General features: G+C 40.0%; 1 protein-coding gene across 4 annotated transcripts in view; it reads right to left on the minus strand.

Annotated features, from left to right (window-relative positions):
* LOC149257136 (DUF21 domain-containing protein At2g14520-like) overlaps window positions 1–24,462 on the minus strand; it is a 478,430-nt gene that overhangs the window by 238,981 nt on the left and 214,987 nt on the right. For all 4 annotated transcript variants that reach the window (XM_089413642.1, XM_089413638.1, XM_089413641.1 and 1 more), the window contains 2 exons: window positions 15,404–15,477; window positions 14,246–14,430 (listed from right to left, as the gene is read on the minus strand). In XM_089413642.1, coding sequence (XP_089269768.1) covers window positions 14,246–14,430; window positions 15,404–15,477 — 259 coding nt within the window. The remainder of the gene's footprint in view (window positions 1–14,245; window positions 14,431–15,403; window positions 15,478–24,462) is intronic.

A 24,462-nucleotide genomic window follows, 5' to 3' on the forward strand; every position in this document is an offset into this window, starting at 1 on the left:
CTTAGATCCATCAGATCCGCAGCAGCAATCAGTTCTGTCGTTCAGATCTCTCAGATCCACCATCCAGATCTAAGTAGTTGTGTGGGTTCCTATACTTGGGTGTGATTTTCGCAGGACTTTTGGCAGCATTGACATTTTTGGGATTCGGCTACTGCAGTATTCCCAAGGAAGGAGTAAAACTCCGTTCAGAGTATAAAAAAAAACGGCCAGGGCGCTTATTGGTGACTTAGCCCATAAGAATCAGGACGATGAGCTGAGCAAGGTGGTACCATTCAATTGTTAGTGCCAAAAAGGTCGTCCCAAATTTCAAGCGCATCGCCTCGGTGCATGGTACAAACTAGAGCTCAAGCAATGGTGAATGAGAGGATGGAAAGCCTTGAAACAGCCTTGAAAGACGTAGTGTCGTAGCTGAAGGAATTAAATGCAACACTCTCTAAGGGCAAGGAGGAGGCACGCGAGGAGGCACATATTGGCACTAAACACAGTGAGGGTGAGTCTAGCCAATCCCTTCACCTCTTTGGCACCCACCAACAATCCCATCCCCGACCACCCAAGCTGGACGTGTATAAATTTGATGGCTCTCACCCGGCCACATGGATAACACAAATGGAGCAATATTTCAATCTAAATTACATCCTGGATAATGCCACTCAGCTTAGTGTGGGTATCATGTACTTGGACAATGAAAGATGGCAATGGTGGCAATGGCATCAACGTTGCTATGGAAGGCCCTTGACTTGGGAGACATTCAAAAAAGCTCTTATGGATCGCTTTGACCATGAATCTGCCTTTTTGGGTCGTCTCACTAAGCTTCGACAGACAAAGACAGTGGATGAATATATTACAGCCTTTGACGCATTAACTTTCCGCACTGGAGGTCTACAAGATGAGTTCTACACGAAATGTTTTGTCAGTGGTCTTAAAGAAGCCATACAAGCCCACGTGCGACTGCACCACCCTAGCTCGTGGAAACAGGCTTGCAGGATAGCTCGTGAAGTAGAACGTGCGTTAGCAGCCTAGTCCTATCGCCCACATTTCACCGCCAAGGGTCGCCCCCCATAGGCTCAAAGCACTACCCAAACACTCAAGGTTCAAAAGGTGTCCCCTGTAGAAATGGTGGAAAGAAGAAAGCAAGGTTTATGTTACTACTATGATGAAAAATACTCCCCCGGGCATAAATGCAAGGAACCCAAATTCTTCCAAATAGATTCTACTGATCACAGTTCATCGGAGGAAGCCCCACCACTTGAGGAACCAGAGGAGGAAGAAGAGGATAACCAGAAGGACAATGTACCTGAAGAACCAGTTATCTCGCTGCATGCTTTGGCAGGGATTTTTTAAACCTCAAACTCTCAAAATCAGAGGTTTTATTAAGCATCACCTAGTAGTAGTCTTGATTGATAGTGGAAGTACACATAATTTTATCCATCAAAGAGTCACGGAAGCAGTGCATTGTTTTGCACGAGCAGTTTCTAACTTCCAAGTCCAAATTGCTGATGGGGGAACAATGAAACGTGAAGGCCACTGTGAAAATGTCAAAATTCAAATGGGGGATTATCAGTTAAAGACCCACATGTTTGCCATACACATGGGAGGGTGCAACATTGTCCTAGGTGTTGAATGGCTTCGCACACTTGGCCCAATCACAATGGATTTTCAAGAGTTATATATGAGCTTTAAGCAGAACAACCACACACATACCCTTCGCGGACTCCAGGCGGGAGCTCCCTCTATCATCAGCTCACATCGGATGGAAAATTTGTTAAAAAAGGGGCACCATGGAGTTATAGCTCAATTTAATGCCATCCAGGCTTTCGAACCCAATTCTCTTCAGATTCATCCTGAGATGCAACAGATCTTAAATAACCATATGCCAGTCTTTGACAAGCCTCATGAGCTTCCACCCTCGAGAGGGGAACATGATCATAGCATCACTTTGGTCCCAGAGGCCCAACCACCAAATTTGCGCCCATATAGATATCCGTTCGCCCAAAAGAATGAAATAGAAAAAATAATCAAGGAACTTTTGGAAGTAGGCGTCATTTGTCCCAGCATTAGTCCTTATTCATCACCGGTGAATGGCATATGTGTCCAGACTTTAGGGCCCTTAATAAGTTGACAGTCAAAGATAAATTTCCCATACCGGTTGTCGATGATTTGCTGGATGAACTAAATGGGGCTCAATTCTTCACTAAGCTTGATCTTCGCTCAGGCTACCACCAAATTCACATGAAAGAAGTCGACATTCCAAAGACTGCTTTCCGAACTCATGAAGGCCATTATGAGTTCCTAGTCATGCCATTCGGTCTTTGTAATGCCCCATCCACTTTTCAGAGCCTTATGAACCACCTGCTCAAACCATATCTCAGAAAATTTGTCCTTGTTTTCTTTGATGACATCCTCATCTACAGTCGCACTTGGGCCGCACATCTTCAGCATGTAGATCTGCTCTTGCAACTGCTCCGCAAGAATAAATTATTTGTCAAGATGTCCAAGTGTTTTTTTGGCATGGAAGAAGTTGAGTATTTGGGCCATATTGTGGGGCGTGAAGGTGTCAGGGTGGACCCCAAAAAGATCCAGGCAATGCAGGATTGGCCTCAAACTAAGTCCTTGAAGATCTTGAGAGGATTTTTGGGTCTCACAGGCTACTACCGCAAATTTGTCCGCAATTATGGTCGCATTGCAAGGCCCCTCACTCAACTCCTCAAGGAAAATTCATTCCTCTGGGAATGATGAAGCACAATAGACCTTTACAGCTCTCAAAAATGCCATGTGTTCCACTCCAGTCTTAGCACTACCCGACTTCACCAAATCTTTTGTCATTGAACGTGATGCTTCGGGTACGAGTATTGGGGCGGTCTTAATGCAGGAAGGTCGACCCTTGGCCTTCACGAGCCAACAACTAAGTGGGAAGAATCTGGGACAATCTACCTATGAGAAGGAGATGATGGCCATCTTACATGCAGTAGATACCTGGCGACCATACTTATTGGGGCGACGTTTCCAAATCCGCACAGACCATCAAAGCCTTAAATATTTTTTGGAGCAACGCCTATCCTCACCACAACAAAATAAATGGCTCGTTAAAATGTTGGGATATGATTATGAGATAATTTACAAGAAAAGGCGCGAGAATATTGTAGCAGATGCATTATCCTGCCAATTTGAGGAGGAGAGTACCCTGCTCGCAATTTCCCTTCCCATTCTAGAATGGATTGAAGAGGCTTGCAAGGAATGGTTTTCACATCCTTGGCTCTCCCAACTCATTACTCAATTGCAAGCGGATCCAAATTCCATAGAGGGCTACTCATGGCAAGACGAGATTCTTCGCTACAAGGACAGAGTCATAATATCACCAACATCCACCCCCAAAAGCCGCATTTTGGTGGAGTTGCACTCATCTCCCACTGCAGGACATTCAGGCTTTCAGAAGACGTATGCTCTCACTCGAAGATCATTTTTTTGGACAGGCATGAAAAAGGACATTCTTACTTTTGTAGCTCAATGCGACGTCTGTCAGCGCCACAAAGGAAAAATAGTCAAATCACCAGGCACATTACAGCCATTGCCCATCCCGGCATCAATATGGACGGAGGTTTCTATGGATTTCATTACGGGTCTTCCAAAGTCAGGAAACAAGTCAGTCATCATGGTGGTTGTGGACAGACATTCCAAGTATGCTCATTTTTGCACCCTACCCCACCCTTTCACACCGACTTTGGTCGCTCAATCTTTCATGGATCAGATCTTCAAATTGCATGGCATGCCCACTTCCATTGTGTCTGATCGTGACTCGGTCTTCACCAGTAACTTTTGGCAGGAACTCTTCTGGCTACAAGGTGCCCAACTACAACTCAATACTTCCTATCATCCACAAACTGATGGTCAAATTGAAGCAGTCAACAAATGTCTGGAAACCTACCTTAGGTGTTTCACTTCAAAAAAGCAACATCTCTGGGTACAGTGGTTACCTCTAGCTGAATGGTGGTATAACACCAACAATCATGCCACCACCAAAATGACTCCATATGAAGCATTTTATGGTCAACTCCCTCCTTCCCCTACTTCTTATATCAAGGGGTGCTTGAAGGTACAAGCAGTGGATCAACTCCTACAGAATCGCACAACCATGTTGGCCCATCTTCGAGAGAATCTTCATCAAGCTCAAAACCGCATGAAGCAACAAGTAGATCAACATCGCTCAGAACGCCAATTTCAAGAAGGGGATCAGGTATTTTTGAGGCTGCAACCATATAAGCAAACATCACTCAAAGACAAGGGTTGTCAGAAACTATCTCCAAAATTCTACAGACTGTATTAAGTACTTCAACGCATTGGAGAAGTTGCCTACAAGCAAGCTTTGCCACCCACTGCAAAAATCCATCCAGTTTTCCATGTCTCATGCCTCAAGAAAGTGATTGTGAACAATTGCAGAATTCAAACCAGTCTACCTGAACTGGATGAAGAAGGGTCAATCTGGCTCCAACCTAAACAGGTCCTGCACACGCGAGAATGGCACTTGCGTGGTCGCATGATCAAGGAAGTCCTCGTCAAATGGAAAGACACCTCTCCGGAAGATGCAACCTGGGAACCAGCCACTATTCTTCAATAGTTTCCGCAGCTTCAGCCTTGAGGACAAGGCTATTCTTATGGGGGAGGGCATGTTAGGGTCCCACCCTAACCCCCTTATCTATGTAATAAGATAGATTCATAGTTATAGTTACGTAAAGATTCAATAAAGCCCATATTAATAATTGTAAGTGGTTAACCAGCATTTAATGACCGGACCACAGTTAGTTGCAAATGGGCCATGGCATTAGATAGATGGTATTAATAAGAACCATGGTATTGCCCCATGGTATTGCATGTATGAATCCTATATAAAAGATAGAGACTCCCTTCGAGGAGCATCGTGTCTTATTTTGTAATCGAGCTCAGCTCTATTGGAGGTTGGCCCCTCGAAGAGGCAAGTGAACTTTGCTTTCTGGATAATAAAATACTTGTTGTTATTGTTCATTGTTCTATGTTCTGAGTATATTTATTCGCATATTTGGTATTCTGGTATCGTCTTGCAGGTTAAGAGCATAACATATGACATGTTTTACAAAGCATCAACGCACACATTTTACTGAAATGATCCACTACAACATACAAATAATCATTTCCTTTTCTAAACATAGGTAGCCCTGCTACAAAAACCATAGAAACACTTTCCCAAGGGCGAGAAGGGATGTGTCGCGCCCAAAAATGTTGCCCCAAGAGGTTGATGCAGCTCAAAGAAAAAGAAAATCATATCATGGCCACAAGCAAGAAACAAAAGAAAGAAAATTATAAAATGCAAAAGAATGATTGGGGCATTAACATTAGCATGTGGGAAAAAGCCAAGCATGAGATCTACCCCTTATCATTAAGGTCATCACCTGGTTCCTTGGGCTAATGTTTCCCTCTCACATCATTAAAAAGGAACCCTTGCATGTCCCAACCCCTAGTGGGCGATGAATTGCCCCACTAGTAAGGGAGTAACCATTGCTACACATCATTCAAAGCATGCTCTCATTTCCTAGAGCTTTGAGCAGTATGTGTTAATACTGCCAAGTTTTTGAAGTGTATGTCTATTGTCCTATAACAAGACCTAACCACATATATGATAACCAGGTTTCTATGTAAGATGAGTTTAGGCCCCCTGTTATGAATGATGACCAGAGCAGTTGGTTGATAGATTTGATCAAGGTTTGTATGCCATTTATATGCTCTAAGTTAGAGTGAAGTTTTGTTGGGTCAAGTATATTGTTGTTGGGCAAAGTTGTTTGATGAAGAAAGTTATATTCGGCAGGTTTATATTGCAGGCTAGGTTGTTCTTGATAATCCCTTGGTTGTGTGAGTACATGAATGACAAGTTGTACTAATGAATTGACTATCAGAACTGTACTGAAAACCAGCTTGTATAAGCTTGCTGATTGTGCAAAGAGATTTGCATTGCCTATAGAAATGCATTGATATCTCAAGAATTCTAATGTTTGTATGAAGTTGTTGGGACTATGTTGCTAATCCTTGTCAAGTAATGGCCATTGTCTAAATAGGGTTTGATACACTGTCAAGCAGTTTGGTTGCAAACAAAGAACCCCTTGAATAATGTTGACCTTGATCTAAGATGCCTTCTTGTATTACAGATGTCATCATTGTAAGGAAGGTTAATTGTTGAAGCAAAGTTACAGTTTAGTTGTGAATGATATTGTTGATCAGTGTATTGTAAGATGTTGATAGAGCTGCCAGAGATCTGAGCATATGCTAGAGTTTGTGACCAGACTGCTCTGTTGTAGAAAGATCAGATTGTAGTGCTTCCAAATTGGGTATTACTTGCTAATGACAAAGTATCTTATGTTATAGTATGTTGAGACTGGGTTGCAGAGGACAGAGGTGTATGATTGAAGGACAACCAGCCTTTGTGAAGTGCAACTGCTCAAGTGGTTGAAAGCGGATTGAAGTATTGACTAAATGTTGAAGTTGTACTTGAGCAGAGTTGTTGTGACAGTAAACTTGACTGATTTTTATGCTAGGGTTCTCTCATCACAGTGTTTGAGTGCTAATGGAATGTCCAGCTAGGGTTTGATCCTTGTGCAGAGAAAATATGAATACAGGTTTGGCTTAATGACTTTGTTGAATGCCATGTATGTGAGTAAGAGTTATTGAAATTAAGTACTGCTTGGACAATGGATTTAGATCAAATTGGTTGTTTGATTGATATATGTTGTAGTATTCTTGGCCAATATGAGCAGGGGATATGTGCCAAGGATTACCTTATTGAGAGAACTGAGTACATGGCTAACATGCATGTTGATGACCATTGCGGAGATTAGCAGTGAATTGTTCATTCATGTAAGTTGCTAGGGTTTGCTACTGATATAAATATTGAGTTTAAGCAGCTACATTGTATTGCAGTTTATTTTGAGCACAGGTGGATCCAATCTGAAAATTGTAGAATGTGGTTTTCCAAAGTGAACTGAAGGTTGGAGCCTCAGGACAAGTGGCAGCTTGTTGGGTAGGGTTGCAGGATGGTGCTAGGGCGGGTCGGAGCCTGCACAGGGCGTTGGAGCATCCTTCCAATAGGAGTTGGTAAAGCCAGAGCATTGGAGTTGTTGCCACTCAATCTAACAAGGGTCCTAGGAGGGGTACCTAAGGGACAACTACTAGACCAAATGACAACAATGGGACAAAGACCCACTGTCACCTCAGTGAGTGTCCCCTGCTCTTTACAGACTTTCACCAATGGGAGGAGTTATGGTATGGAGCAAATCACTTGTAATGAAGAAGTCAATGATAAGATATGAGGTGATTCCTATGGCCCATTCAAAGGAGAGGTTCAATTATGGCTTGATGAAGAATAGTTGTCCAAGAAAGGCCTAAGAGGAGAGTCAAGACCTAAGGATTGGGAACGTTCAATATTGATGAATGTCTGTGGTCAAGACCTTCAATATATATAGGACCTGACAAGAAGCTTTGACAGATGATTATATACCTTCAAATAGGCTTTCGCTATTCTTGAGAAACCTAGTTAGGGCTTACACTAGGCCTGGGGTTTTTAGGATAATCATGGGACGAACTTCCCTCCAAAGCACTCTCTAGGTCAAGGTAAGACAAAGGAAAGGGGTTCTTATGATTTATTCAAATGAATACTAAGCTCGTACAACCCTCAAAGAAGTTCCTAAGGTGAGAGAGAAAGACCTAGGTTTTCCCTCTTGGAGTGGCACCTAGGGCAAGAGATTTTATCGATGAAACTCAAGTGGATGCCCACCAAACTTCGCACATAGGTAGCCTAGACCCTAAGGTTGATGTGTGGACCGTCGGATTCCCAAAAAGTCACCTCCTTAAAATTTCCCTGCAAGCCCTAGATTTCCGCCCTACCTTTAGGGGATCGAAATTTAGGAGAAAATATGGAGAAGAGAAGAGTTGATCACCAAACTCTTGGACTAGTGCCTAGTCCTTTAGGCTATGGACTCTTAGATGATTTAAAATTGGCAAAGTGCATGGGACAACAAGTGGAGCACAGACAGCTTCCCATGGGTCAGGATGGTTTGGGACTCTAGTGTCACGGGATTTATTCATGTGGTGCTGCTGCTGCAGTGAGGAGTAGTTTAGTGGCACATTTGGGACCCTAGAATTAGCTAGGCTAGCGTGCGGAGTAGCAGCATAAGGTGATATTGCTCGAGGACAAACAATTTTTGGTGAGGAAGACTATGATGTTTCCAATTTTTTTGCATGCAAAAACAACTTAGGAGTTTTGCAAAATTTTGGAAATATTAAAAAATTCCAATTTTTTTGCATGCAAAAACAACTTAGGAGTTTTGCAAAATTTTGGAAATATTAAAAAAGGGAAATATTATTTTGTGAGAGAAGGGAGAGATTATTATTTTAATAGGATAGTGGCAAAATAATATTTTATTGGAGAATGGAGCAAAAGTATTATTTTATTGGAATGGCAGCAAATTAATATATTATTTAAATGGTGGCAAAAAGTGGAAAATGGCCTCCACCAATAAAATAATAAGGAAAAATGGAGAATCTAGAAGCTAGAAGGAGGCTCAATGAAGAATTATAAAAGGAAGAGAAACTCAATTGCAAAGGCAATCTATTCCTATCTATCTTATTGACAATTAAAAAGGGACTCAAGCGAGTTCAAGAGTCTCAAGTGAAACTCAAGCTAATTTCGGTGGACTTCGAGTGCCACCCTAGTTAGCTGTTGGGAGGATTATTTCAGATCTTCCATTGTGTCTATTGCATGGACATATAAGCATCAAGAGGCTGAGTCTATTCCAGATAAAGAGGGTCAATCAGAGCCATTGAAGGCCAAACTAATTGGCATACCCATCAAGGCCAAATTATCTCAAGTAAAGGATAAGACCGTGTTGCAATCCTAATTTATTGGTTCCAAAAGATTACAGTGCCAAGGAGGGTGTGTCCATTGCATCCAAAGGTTGAACTGATATATTTTGCACCCAGAATTTGGAGCAGATTTATAGGAGGAAATTTTCAGAGGTTGTGCCTTGAATAAGGCTGAGTTAGAGATCAAAAAATGGGAGTGGATTTGTTCTTCGTTTCCCCTAAGGACGAGTTGATCTTTGAAGCCACCTTCCGAATTAATTCCTGTACAAAAGGGAGGTCAATTGCTGCCAATTAAGGAGGGCCGAATCATCTAAAAAGGGTGGCCGAATTCCATGTGATATCAGCACTTAATTTCCCCAGGGCCTAGTGGTTTATGGAGCAGTTTACATGGCATGCATGGTACAAATTTCCAGAAGATTTATTAGTAGAGGGAAGGGCCAAATTCTCTTCAAATTTTGACTGTATTTTGTGAACAGAATTGAAGGAAAGGACCAACTATCAGTTCCAGAAACAACTTTTTCTTTGAACCAGTGTTCCTTTGACAGATCCAAGTGTTGTAGCTCATCTTTATGGAGGCCGAATTTGTGATTCAGAAGATCAGCTGCTGATTGATGAGGTCTGATACATATATTTATTATTGCATTCATCTGGGGTGTTCATGTTCATGATGTAAATTTGTAATTCTCTGTGGGAAGGTTTTTCTTACATAGCTGGTGATGCTTTAGTGTTGTAACAGACATCTACAGCCACTCTTTTTGCATCTGTCCACTGGTATTTCTAATATCAGATTTCTTTAATGTTGTAGCAGGTGTCATCAGTGATATATAAGTGTCCCTTAATTTAATGAAGGGTAAAAATTAGATTCTCAAGCTCTGATTGCATAAGTTGGTGTAGACTGTGCATTTTTCTGAGTTTTAATAAAATGTATGCTGCTGGTATGAGACTCCTTATATGAGTAATAATTGAAATGAAAGTGTTCATTCAAGTAAACTCCTGAAAGTCACCTACAGCAGTATGTTCACCAAGTGTTTGAACAAATACCTCTTTGAAACTCAGTTAAAACTCAGAAACTTTAAGTGCCAACTTGGATTATTTTAGTTGGGAACATTACAGTGGTATCAGAACATGATCTTGGCCAGTTGTGGAGAAGCTAGCAAGATCATGGAGGCACCTTGACTTTGACTTTGACCAGTTTTGGAGGCACCTTTTGGGGCTGTTTGACTTGACTTTGACCAGCAAAAGAGGCTGAGTTTTTCTGTTGCCAGGACCAAACCTATTGGAGCTTATTTGACTGCTAAACTTTGACTGGTTAGGGAATCTTTGGCTGTTGTTGAATTTGCCCAGAAATTGCAGACTTTGACATTGGATCAGATTTGGCTTTTGGGCTCATCTCTCATTGGATTTTGGTTAGTTGAATTGGATAGTGTCCTTTGACCCATTTTGATGAATTGGAACATTGTATATCTTTGTTGAACATTTGATGACAATCTAATAGAAAAAGAATTTTGAAAGGGTTTTCCCCCTTGTGGGTTTTATCCCTGGCTTTGACCAAATCTTGTGTCTCTCTTGTCTCATTTTCTTGGATGTCTTCTATTGCATTTGAATTATTGTTCTATCTACAACTGCCCATTGTTATTGGAAGATTAAATTTGTTTAAAAGTGATTGCTAATTGAAGAAAGAACTGGGCCAAGTGATTGTGCTAGCATAGAACAGTGGAAAATTAACAATTTTTAATTCCGGTTTGAATATTGACTTGGGAGGATGGATAAATAATGCAAAGATATTGGTTTCTGTAATGGAGATTTTGACGCTCGCCTCTCAGAAGTCTAGACTCTAAATTATTGAAGGCAATGGATGCTCCTCTCGGAAGTGTTGTCGCCTGAGGTTTACACCCTAGCATGGGAGATGTTTCCAACCCCACGAGGGAACACTTTGTAAGGTGCAACCCTCAAAGTAGGGGTTGTCACTCTTATCCCTACTCACTCCATTCTAGCTCTCTCCTAGACAAGCTAAGAGGGTAGTCCCTAAGCATGATGATGAGGTGAAAACTTGTTGGAACAAGTTCTAGGAGATTTAGGGCAAGGCAATTATTGTTATTGCAACTTGATTTGGATTGGAAAGTGACGTTATTAGCGGGCGATGTATATATTAAGATGGATTAGATTAGATAAAGTGCTTAGAGACCAATTCCTTCAATACAATGCCAAGAAGATACTTGCACAGTTTGAGAAATTACAAGTTACAAAAGGAAAATTGCTGCAATGGAATATTAGTGTAAGATACAAGATTGATGTATGAGCAAAAGATAACCTGCATTATAATGAAACAAGCACATTCACTTTAAAGATATAGGAGTGCTACAATACAAGAAACAGTGACAAGTACAGATTATATATATAACTTCACAAGTAAATTTGGGAGGGCTCACAAATCCATGATACACTAGATGAAACAAAATTAGATGGAACAAGATGATGATGCAAAGGACAATGCTTGAATAACAATGATGCAATATGCTTTAATCAACAATAGAGCACAAAGTGCAGACATATGACAATAAGAGCGTGAAGCACGACATTCAATGGGCCATTAAGATTTGATTGCAATGTTACAAACAATTTCAATTTTCCCTTGAATTTATGAGTGCCTATATATAACAAATAAGAGTAAGTGAAACCTTCAACTATCGTAAGCACATTGGCTGAGATTGCAGGAGCACAAATTCAAGCAATTAGATGAGATTGCTAACAGTGAGATTAGCTAATGAAATGCAACAAGAGAATTAAGCTATGCAATGCAAGAGAGAGACAACTAATCAAGAAACCATGATACGATGAGATGCAACTAGAGTCTAACCATGCAAATGCAACAGTGAAATGCAAGTATGAGAAATGTAATTAGAAAGAGATAGTTAGTGAGATAGTGCAAAGGTTATCCTTAGACAAGACAAGAGAGAAACCAATGGCCTATAGATGCCAAATGCCAATCAACTCTTAATCTGCCCTTTTAAATGCCAACGGATGCATGAACAATCATTTCAGGAGTGCACTAAACCTTCAATGTACTTCTACCAACAAAGATGAGCTACTGTAGCTTGTTGTCAAGTATACATCAGTCCAAAGTGTCATTCACCAAGATGCAAGAAACAATGTCAGTGCTCAATGTAAAGATGTAACTGCAATGTTAGATCAGACCACTACATGTACTTATCAATCAACTGTAGCAATGAGGTTAGTGTATATCAGACCATTGTATCAGTCAAAATGAGCTACCATAATGCAAAGAACAAGAGCTAATGCATGAGAGCCAAATTTAATGCTAGAAGCAATGTGCAATACCACTGTAAGTTCAGACAAGACCTCTGTAGCTTGACATCAGACCTCTGCAATAACGATATCAGTCCTCTAACAATCAAGATCAGTTACCCAAAGATGCACGAAATGTTAACCAAAACACTTCTGATTATTTTGCGCTAATTTTAGAGTGCTTTAGGCTTATTATGATATGTCAACTTGATGATTAGGGTCTGAAATATAGGAGCTTCAGATCTGATATGGGACAGTCACCAATAGGCCACATTTGAGAGGGGTTAGGCCTTGAAGGCCTGCAGCCTTCCCTCAGAAACTAGTATACCAAGATGAGATCTAAAACCTCAAAGTTTAGGCCTCAAATAAGTGCCAAGACCATTCCAAACCTCCACGCTATCCTGCAATCACAGATAGGTTAGCCCTAATCTAAATGCAATGGAGAAAAAAATTAAAAAACCCAGGAGTGCTTGCAGCCAAGCCTATAGAGGCTTCTAGCCTTGCAGAGAGGGCTAGAGACAAAGTGTGATGGGAAAATGGATACCCAAGCCCAAACCAAGGTTAAAACCCTTGCCCAAATGGTAAATAAGCCTGCAAAACAACCACAGTTAGCTTGTAAACCAATTTTATAATCTTTCAATCAATCAAAGCTTTGCAATGGCAAATTTTTCAATGGAAAACTAGTAATAAACTCTTCAAAAAGATTTTCGCTAGGCCTGCAACAAGGAGACTATTCCTGGCAGTCAGTTGCGATGAGTTTATATTGCCTCCTTCGGCCTGCAGCTAGGCTGGAGGGGAAAACTAAGTCGGTGGCCAAGACTTCAAGGTTTCAAAACCCTAGCAGCTGTCTCAGAGATCAGACTTTTCAGGCCCTCAAAATTTATCTACAAGCCTGTAATGTAAATAGGTCAAATTGAGACCAAAAGATGTAATTGTAACCATAAAAAATTTATTTGCAAATTTATTAAGTGATAAACCCCAGGCAAAGTCTAAAATTTAAATTTGTAGTGAAACCAGTCCTTGTAGGGCCTGTGGCCAAGGATTTTTTGCCTCAAACCCTTGCGGCCAACTTGAATGAACCATTTATGATGATCCTGCAATCAAAACATGTTATATTGGTGCCAAAAATTGCAATTTATACCTGTTGTCACCCAAACTATACAGGAAAGGTGCAACAACACTCAGGAAGGGGGTTGTCACTCTGATCCCCACCTTCTCTGTTCTAGTTGTCTCCCTACAGCATGCTATGGGAGTAGTCCCTATGAGATGTAAAGATGGGAGACTTTTTGGCAACCAACAAGTCCGGGAGACACCACTGAATGGCCTAGCAACTTGGTTGAATTAGCAAGTTAAATGATTTGATTAGATTATCGTGAAAGATCAATGTCTTAAATGGAGTCAATTACTTAGTGGTCTAGCTTAATAGCACACTTATCCAAAGCTAATTATGTCCCGGATGGTGAGAAATAGTAATAAGGTAACATTTTTACTAAGTTATAACCGATAAAACATCCATCTAATGCTAACATCCACATAATAAGATGATACCTTAGCATCATTTTTTATGAAGAAGTTAAGCAATGCAACCATAACAACCAATGATTGAAGCAGCATGATATCATCTAGCACATCTAAGATCAAGGGCATGGGGAGTGATGCACCACTGTGACTGATGAGCACAGAAATGTAATTGATGAATGGAAAACAGCAGGTCTAGATTGATAAGAGAATCCCGTCCAAGCAGCAACAAATCACACCAAGTGTTTCTTTGGGTGGCTTGTCTGAAGGGCAACAAACATCAAACATGGAAGATGCCAGGTAATAATGACATGAGAATAAAGGTTGTATAGTTTATCATGCATTTATCCGGTACTGAACAACCTTGGAATGTAAAAAAAATCAGTCATATTTGAAGGGATGCAAGTTCTTTGAAAAATCAGAACCACCTATGAATAAAAGCACGGCAAACAAGCAAGTTGTGTCAAAGTAGAAAATGTGTTTCTTTCCATTCTAAACTCACCAAAGTTAGAATTGAAAAAGCCAACTGTAATTTGTTTACCTGTCACAGCCTTAGGATGAGATTGTCTTTTGCGTCTGGTATTAGGTGGTCTCCTATCCAATGGACTCTTCAATTTGTTTAGGGCCTCAATTTTTTCCTTGCTATACTTGACAACAACAGCCATGTGGCTCTGCCCTTTCTGAAATTCATTTAAAATATCATAGAGAGGCATGTGCTCTGGAACCCTGAAAAAGAATGCATGAAGAGCATCACCATATTACACTCTCAGTTCCAAAGAATAAAATTTGTTCATACATGCAGAAGAAATACATTGAAAGTAGCTTAATAGAATCTCATATAAAACTAAATGGAGGATAGCATAACTAGGGTCCTTCAAATATTACAACACGAGAAGGTATTGTAAAACCAGCCACAAACTTACCACCACTTGAATGACTTATAGAATGAAAATATTCAATGCTATTATGACCTATGACATATGCTACCTTAATTCGTTTCTCCTTTCATTATTCAAGCCATGATCGATTTGCAAATCTAATGACTTGAAGCTCCTGACAGTAAGCCAATTATTTTCCACACTACCTTAAGTATGAGTGTATAATTTACAAGACTGAGACATAACGTTGTTACAACATGATAAGAAATTTATCCTTGGCCCATTTATAGAACAGCTTTAACGACACTTCTTTTGCATGTAAAGCTATCATTTCAGCAAAGTAAAATATTGATTTTTGTAATATAGACTATCCAATTGAAGATGACCGGAGATTGTTAAAAACATAACAGATATGGAGATTTACATATTAAGTCAAATAGTAACCTCCCCAGAGTCAAGATTTTGAATAGCTTTCTTGTACATAGTTTTTCCCTCCATACATACTTTCTCCATTAACATTAGAATTATTTTCTTCAAAACGAAAGTACAAGTCAAATAAATAAATTACAAAACCATTACAGATGACCCTAATACTCTACTAGCATATCTTTCCTATAAAGATAACAATGCTGCAGACTGCACAGAGTGAAGGCAAAGGAAAATATTCATCTGCATAAATGGGCAATTGTCTGACTTCCCATAAAGGGAGAAGCGAATCTCAGCAAATAGAAATTACTTTACCTGGAAAATTTATGAATAAGCAATTGACTAACTTCCAAGTAAAGCTAAAGATGAATCTGAGAACATAGAAATTACTTTACCTGGGAATTTTGCGAATAGTCACATTCCTTACGTGTGTATCATCTTCTGGGCGAATTGTAAGCAAGCTTTTCACCTGTAACCAATTTGATGCGAGAATTAAGATTCATCAAAGAAGACAACTACTCATACTTTACCTAAGCCAAACATGAACAGGCTTCTCTAGAAGAACTACCAGAAGAGATCATCTCTCTGGAACAGGTTATTTTGGGCATAGCCCATTAATATGCCAACATATTTACTGTGTGCTATCCTATGGCTGTAGTGTTTACGAAGTAAAACACTAATTGATTCCATATCACGTTTTTATAACATCATATTAAAATCAAATAGCAATTAGTAGAAATAGAAATACACTTTAGAATTGATGCAGATAAATATTTTATTTTCCTTAATGTGGGCTTATAAATTGCATATTCCATACTGTTCACAAAATGACTTCACCAACAAAAATTAAAGCTTGAGCATAAGAGTTATGTGCAGTTCTCAAAAATTTCACACAATTCCTGTATAGAATATTCTCAAGATGATATCTAACTCAATATTGCCACTGAATTGAACAGTTTACCTCTCATGCCATGTGCATAATGTTTGAAGTATGCAGTATTGTTCAACGATATCAGCTATATGCTTCTGTCTTATTCCTCATTCATCACCTCCAAAATTTTATGTTGTGCTTTTTTGTCTACAATTGTCTCTTTGATGGCTCCTAAGCATAAGACTTATGGCCCTGTTACCCACCAATATGTGTAACCCATAGGAGAAATTTTTTCTCCTATTGCTTCAGCCTGCCAACCAGCATAGCTAGCCTCAAATGCCTCTAATACATGCTTCGATTAGCGCTTTCTTTCGTCTAGCCTGCTCAACCAATGAAGTCGGATCATCCATTCTAAGGTACATTAACCACTTTTGTATTCAAGTGCTTTTAATTAATGTTTAAGGGCATTCTAATATGGATCATTGGATTGAATTGAATGATAGACAACTTCTGGTTCTACATTTATTCCCATGTTTCACATTGGTGGCTATCACATAGTTGCAGGGATCGTCCCCCCCCCCCCCAACCAAGGATCTGGAGGCAGAACCGCGTCCCATACGGATCTGCCACTAATCCTTCGGCAAAACCCCGGTTCCGAAAATCAGATCCGCAGTTCCACCTTTTTTTGGCGATTCTTGGAAAATTGGATCCGTGGGGTGCCAATCCACGGATCCGGAAAGGATCAGCCGTGGATCTGTGGAGGTTCGGGCGTGTATCCACCACGGATCTGAGAGAAGGTGGACGGTTCAGACGGTTTGGCGGGGCTTTCTTTTTTTTTTTTTTTTTTTTTTTTTTTTTTTTTTTTCGAACTGTTATGTGAGGAACTACACTTTCCGAATACTCCCAAGGTGCCCCTTGATGCTCCCTAGAGGCTTCCTAGATGCTCCCTAATGGTAATGTTAAACTATTAAAGTAAAAGTGACAATCTCCTTTATCTTTCATTTCCATCATTTTACTTAAATTTTTAACATTACCATGTGATGCCGGGCCAAGCCGACAATACCCAAAGTATGCATATAAAATGCATAATCTCATTCATCCCAGGAATTTCAATCCTCCCTGCCTAGTCAACCCTTCATAAATTACAGTTTAAGGCCCCTTAATAAAATCTCATGCGGAAATGTTTCAAAGACTATTCAATAGTCTAAACCTTAATTAACCTCTCCAGCGGAATCTTATTCAACCCTCATAAACTTTGGTTAATTCTTAAACCCGCGCATATTAACCATACCCTCTTACTCTAGTCTCGAATTTAATCAACACTAACCTTTACTTAGAATTAATTTTACATGTATTCCCATATTTCTTGTTGGAATTTCTAAGTCTAACTGTTAGAAATCCTTTCTATACTTTCAAATTTATGTCTTCCTACTTGTTCTGTTAATTAACAAGTTATTTACCATGTAAATACTAAAAATAAATACAAGTACAGTCTCAACACATGCAAATCATCAACTGAAAGGAAAAACAAGCACACAAGTGACACCATTATTTTTGGACTAATGTCCCCGGAAAAACCCAATGCGGGAAAACCGGTGCAGCTAACTAAGGGTTTTATTATTAAGCAGTTTCAGAATACAATCTGGGTGCCAAAAATGGCTCCCCTAACAGAGAATGCCCTCGGCAGCAGTACCTCTCAGTCGGAGATAGATATCAGCCCCAATCTGCCCCACGAAATCTCCCAGTGTCAACCTCTAGGGTCTGCGTCAACCTCTCTGACCCAACGTCAGCCTCTCAGGGCTCTGCGTCAGCCTCTGGAGCCTCTGCGTCTCCCATGTTGGCCCTCCTCAAGCTCTGCGCATCTCCTAGCTGCCTCTGCATGGCCTCTCGCTGCTTCTGTGTGGCCTCTAGCTCGCTCTGCGTCAACCCTCTCCCATCTTCTGCGTTGATGCTCTCGGTACTATCTCTGCCTCTCTGCTACTACATTCACTGCCCCTCAGCTGCATCTCTGATCACTCCTTCGATTTCCTCAGCAAGCCCTACCCCAGAAAATCGAATTCTTGATCAACTCGGTGTGCTCTCCAAGTGACCCTCAAAACTCCTCTTATACTTTTCTCATTGACATTTCAATCGCTGAGATTAGATCTGGCTTGATCCATGACATTTGGACCATTTTAACTTAGTTTTATATTAATTCACATTAATATTTTATTTTCCCTAAGTTTAGACTTAGGGACTCCATTAAAAATATTAATTATTTTAATATCTCCCAAACTGGTTAGATTCTGCCCAAACCATTGGGTATTGGAGATTTCATGTGCTTTAGCCTCTCCACCAATTTTCATGGCTAGAGCACATCCAATGCTACCCCAAATCAACATTTCCTAGATACGTGCAAGCCCAAGCTTTGCATGATCCTTAAAGGCATAACATAAGCCACGGATCCAGAATCAAGCAAACAATCATGTAAGATGTAGTCATTAAACTTAAGGGCTATGTAGAAGGGGAATCATGATTCATATTGTATGGTGTATATGACAATTGAGGGATCCATCTCAGCACCATTAAACGATATTTTGAGATCTTGTTTTTCTTTTGGTTTGTCAATTTGGGAGAGAATGACGTTGTAATTGTGTAACACAATTGAGGTTTGATTTTGTATTTCCCTTGAAGTTTCATCGTGGGGTCATTGTAATCTTCAACTATGGCTTACACAAATTCATGTTGTACTTCTTTAAGGAATTGGTTAACCTCAAGGGCTAGATTTTGGGCATGGAGGATGTTCATTGTTTTCTTGTCTCTTGCTGCATAGGTTATCTCTCCAATGAATGCTTGCAGGTAAGTTGTGAGTACTAACTCTTCTGGGGGATTGAGACTTTCAGAGATTAACTCAACAAGAGTGTTAAATCTTTGGTTGAATTCTTTGGCAGGCTCATCCTCTTCCCTTTTGATGGAGACGATATCTTTGTACAATTCAACCACACTTATTTCTTCCACCCATCTTGCCTAGAAGATAGTGAGAAACTCATTCCAAGAACCCAAAGAATTCAGAGAGAGGGACAGGAGCCAATCTTGGGCATAATCCCTAAATGAGAGAGTGAACAAGGACATAGCTATATATTCTTTGACCTGCCTATCAGCACAAAAATGATGAAATGAAGCTAGGTGTTTTGTACAATTTGGGCAACAACAGGTGGCAACAACTATAAATAGGTGTTAATCTTCCTCCATGTAACACAATTTGAACTCGCACTTCTGTGGACAGTTTCAGATGATTTTGAGGCAGCATACACCTCTTGGTGGCACACATACACATCTTTGGTTCTCATATATACTCTATGGCTCATATTCTTTCTCTATGACTCGTATGACAGATAATATAACATTCCTTGTGACACGCATGACAAGATCAAGCTCACACCATAATTTTGAGGCTCGCATTGTTATAAAAATGGATCGCATATCATTTTATGTGGCTCGCTTATGTCATAGTGATTGCATATTATTCTTTGTGGCTCGCTTATATAACAGTAGTTCTGCTTCTGTTCTGTGATGCGGATCTCTGCAGCATTGCTTTTGTGACTCAGATCTTTGTGGCATCGCTTTTGTCACTTGGATCTTTGTGGCATCGCTTTTCTCGGATCTCTGGGGCATCGACATATCTCTGTGGTGACTCATCTATACTATGTGCATCGTTATACTCTACAGTGGCATCGACATATCACTGTGGTGACTCGTCTATACTATGTGCATTGCCATACTCTACAGTGACATCGACATATCTCTGTGGTTAGTAATTATATCTCTATGGTTTGAAATTCAAAGTATGGATTGTTATCTATAGTGATTGGAGACATGAACTAGGATACGCATGGCTATGATATGTACGATAGAGATCTTGATGTATGAACAGTGATCTTGGTAAGACTATATATCACAGTGACCTTGATGCATATATATGTGACAATGATGTATATGTATAACAGTGACCTTGATAAATGGCATGACAGTAATCTTGGAAACAGCAACCTTGTCTATGGCAGTGACCTCATTGCATAACAGTGAATTTGATGAATGACAGTGGCAGTAATAGTGGCATTGACCTTGTTAATGACTGATAGTGGCAGTGACAGTAACCTTGATATGGCAGTAACACTTTCATCTATGATTTATCTCGATGATGTTGATATGACAGTGATGGCTAAACCCCTATGATAGTGATAGTCATGTATATTGTGCAAGTGTGATATGGAGGCTTGTACATGCCTCTCTAATTTTCCTGTTTGCCTTTGGATTGGCCCTAGGTGGCCTAGTGTGATTGTCGATATCTCATGATATTGTACTTTGTATCTCAGCGGAACATTTGATGAATATCTAATAGAAGAAGAATATGGTTGGTTTTCCCCCTCATGGGGTTTTGCCCTTGTCTCTTACCTAAATCTGGGTGTCTCTATTGTGCATCCCTTTCTTCTACTATTCTTTATTGTTCTGCTGCTTTTTTGATGTTGTTGTTGTCTCTACATAGTTGCTAATGATGAAATGACGTTACAAGGTGAATGTGATATGAAAGTGTTGAAAAAAATTAAAATTGCAATTATCTACAGCAGAGAACAATCTAGCCCTAAAAACTAACAAGTTGGACCTTGTTATGTGTTTTCGTAGATTTTCCATGTTTGGTAGAGGGTAATTGTCTTCAAGACAAACTTGATTTAGGTCCCTAAAGTCAATACGCATTCTAATCTTCCCAGGTTTCTTTCGGGTGACCACAGGATTAGAAATCCATGACGAATGCCTGAAAGGGGCAATTATACAAGCATCCGTCATTTTTTGGAGCTCTTCCTTAACCAAAAGGGCCAACCTCGGAATCATCCTCCTAAATTTTTGTTACACAGGCTTGGCTCTTTCCTAGAGAGGAATTGTATGTTGTATAATTTCGAGGCTATAAGATTTTAGGTCCTGACAAGTCCAAGCAAAGACATTTTTGAATTCCCTTAATAACCTTTCCAATTCATCTCTTTCTTATTTGGAGAGACCCTTCCCTATCTTGACCATCTAAGGGGATGAAGGAGATCCCAAGTTCTCTTCTATAACATCATATGAGTCTTGAGCTTCTTCTTTGACATGAATTTTGTCGTCTCTATCAAACTACCTTTTCGTAACTAGATCTCCTTCTTTTGCACTTGGCTCCTCATTGTTCTGGAGAAAGCACACTATTTCTTTATCATTATCAAAGACAAACCAGTGCTCAGAATAATCAGCGATAGTCGAACGATATATAGTACCCACCACACATCTTCCTAACTTGGAACTCTCTTCACCAGGGAGTTGACAATTACATGCCGCTATAGCAAGGGAAACATCCAGAGAGTTGTTATTCCTATGCAACGCTTCTATGGTAAAACCCTCAGATTCCTTTATAATGCTTATAATGTGCTCCCTATATTGTATCAGCATTTCATTTTTAGTGCTAAAAGAGCCCTTAACTTGAGAAACAACTAAATCTAACTACCCTATAGAAACTAGCTTGTGGATTTGCTTAGATTGGGTTGCATCCTTAGTCACCAGATACGCCGAATTTGAAGCATTAAATTCGAAATTCGGCGTTTTTCAAGGGAAAACGAACATATTCGGCGTTTTTCAAGGGAAATTCGGCGATTTGCAGACCTTGCAAGGGTTGGTCACCAAGTATCAAGCATTAAACATCACTTTTTTGTGGTCAAATCTCCAAATTTTCATTCCCTAGCTCTGCTAGTTATTTCTCTATAAGGCTGATCTGTTATTGGCATGTGTATGTGGGCTAACAAACTGTGGTTGCAGCAGTCATAAAGGTCTGATATTTGGTTTTGAGCTAACAATTGGTAAGTGCAGCTATTGAAAAATTGATCTATTCTGATATAAAATTTGATACTAAGTATTTAATAGTCTGATTATAAGGATAATCATGATAAAATTCACTCCATACCATTTCTCATATGCATATGATATATCTATCTTTAATATACATTTTTTTTTTCGAATTTCTATATGTCGAATTTTATCGACAAAATTTGAGTTGCCGAACTTTATTCGAATTTCATGGTCCTCGAACTCGAACTCGAACTCGAACCTGGTGACTAAGGTTGCATCTAATCCTAATATCAATGCTTTATACTCGGCAATGTTGTTAGTACAGGTGAACTCAAGCTTTAGGGAAAACAATGTGTAACCCATGGAAGGAGATATCAGAACAATACTCGCCCCGGACCTTGTCTTTGAGCAAGATCCATCAAAATACATAGTCCATATCCCCTCAGGCTCGGGGTTAGGATCAAGTTCATTATTATACATCTTCCATTCGCCAAACTCATAGTCATTTTCAAGTAGTTCTTCCTCAAAAATGTAGGGAGGCACGATCAAAGGTCTAGTGGGAAGTTGCTTGTATATGATAGTGTAAGAATTTTCTCCCATAGGGACCTCTATGGAAGACTTATCTTCTTCCATAATACCTCTGAGGTCAGCTGCCCACTACTTAGACAAGAGCATTCCCCATTTGACAAGGATGTCTATGAAAATTCCTTAAACCCAGGGATTTCTACAGCAACACTAGTGATATTTCTTCTACTTGTTAGATTTACATGAACAAGTTATTTGCAGTTTCCTTCGGCAAACATCGAAATACATACACTGCAGCCTACACCATTTAAATAATATGTCGAAACAAGAAACTGAACAATAGAGAAAGATACACACAAGTGACGCGGTTGTTTTTTAACAAACGTCCCCGGGAAAACCCAATACGGGAAAACTTATGCAATAGATCTAAGGGTTTTTATTATTAAGCAGAAGTATTTATGAATACAACCTCTAGATGCCTGGTTGGCAATCCAGTACACAGAATATCACTCGACAGAAGAAATTAGTGAGATTAACTGACTCTACACTACAAGTCACGGCTGACCCGGTAGCTGAACCAACGAGTTCCACGGCTACTTTTGTGTTGCCCCTGTGTGGGCCTGCATCAGCCTCTAAGGCCCTCTATTACCTCTATTGGGAATCGATTTGTTTCTCGGGCGCTGATTCTGGCCTTCCAGGCTCAGAACGTCAACCTCCCAGCAAATCTCGAACTTCTGCATGAAGGCTCTCTACTGCTCTACGTGGGGCCTTGGTGAGCCCTTCCTGGCTCTGCATTACCTTCTTTGTCCTTGTTGAAGAATCAAGGGCAGTTATGTATAGTAGGATTTTTCTAGACTTGATAACAATTTGTGAAACACTTTTACAAATTATCGTTGTTAGCTTTATCTTCTTCTTATTATAAGTGTGTGTGTTTACTTCATCAAACTACTACCAAAACACAAGAAACAAGAACACAAGATGTTGGCTCTCTGCCGGAGCCAAAACCTCTCTCTTAGAGAGGAAAACCCTTTTGTAAGTTTCTCTTATTGAAGCTTCTATTGATCAATGCCAAACCCTCGACCCTAGACAAGAATGTCCTCCAAGCACAAGTCAAGTCCTTCCTTTCTGCACTTTGTTCCCCGACACTTTCTTCTCCTCCTTCCAGCACTTCGTTCTCCTTCTTCCGCACTTTGTTCTTCTTACAACTTGTCGGTAGTCCTTGTTGTACTTGCCCTAGAAGAGACACTTATCCCTAGACTCTAGTGAGGCCCTTTACTAAAGATGATTTCTTCCTTCTTCTTGACCAACTGAGCTCCTTCTTCAATGTGCAGGTGCAAACTTGATATGATAGTCCTGCAGCCCTAAATTCTCTCACGTGTGGGAGGTTTCGAGGTGTATTTGGTTCCTTTCTCCTTCGTATGAGAGAGTCTCTTCTTCGCTCTAGCGGGACGCCTTATAGGCCTAAGTTTCAAGCCCAAACAATAAGTATGAGACTATTGTCTTGCGACTGTTATGACCATAGTAAGCCCTCCTTTTCTCACACGTGTGACTGTGTTTTTCCCTAGAAACAGTCCCACAACCTTCGCTTAGAATTCCTTCTCCTTCACTACACTAGAAGCTCCTTATCTTCGTCCTATTTCATTATTTTCTCGGCTTCTTGTCTTCGCTGATTTCGTAGGTGCTTGCTTTTCGTTATGAGGGAAAGGACAACCTATCTATATAGAGGATTGTCACTCCTTTAGGCCAATTTGAGGCTGACTTGATGTCTTTAGGCCGACTTGGAGATTCTTCATCGTTTTTACTCCTTGGATGATATTGTTGCATGGAAAGGACTTGACTTTGCTCGGAGAGATTTCTTTTGACTTTTATACAAGTATATACATGGTGTAACATGCCCTTAAGGGTCTTCAATAAATACATTGACTCTTTAACTTCCTAGAAACACTTAAATATGTGTTTGACATACTTCAATGAGCAAGAAACTCATTGATAAATAATAATAAAAAATAAAAATAAAAAAAAAATATATATATATATATACTTCTTGAATAAATAAAAATATCAAAAGTACAATTATGAAGACCAAACCTAGTTACACTTTCTTCAACAGACCTCTACGCTGCCTCCTCTGTGTGTCTCTCTACTGACTATTCTTGGCTCCGGAGAAGATCCTCCAGCTAAAACTCTCTCTGCCCCTCTCTGTGTGACCAC

This window comes from Pinus tabuliformis, chromosome 6, assembly GCF_031772625.1.
Source record: "Pinus tabuliformis cultivar Carrire ecotype Pingquan chromosome 6, CPIR1, whole genome shotgun sequence".
Taxonomy (NCBI): Eukaryota; Viridiplantae; Streptophyta; class Pinopsida; order Pinales; family Pinaceae; genus Pinus; species Pinus tabuliformis.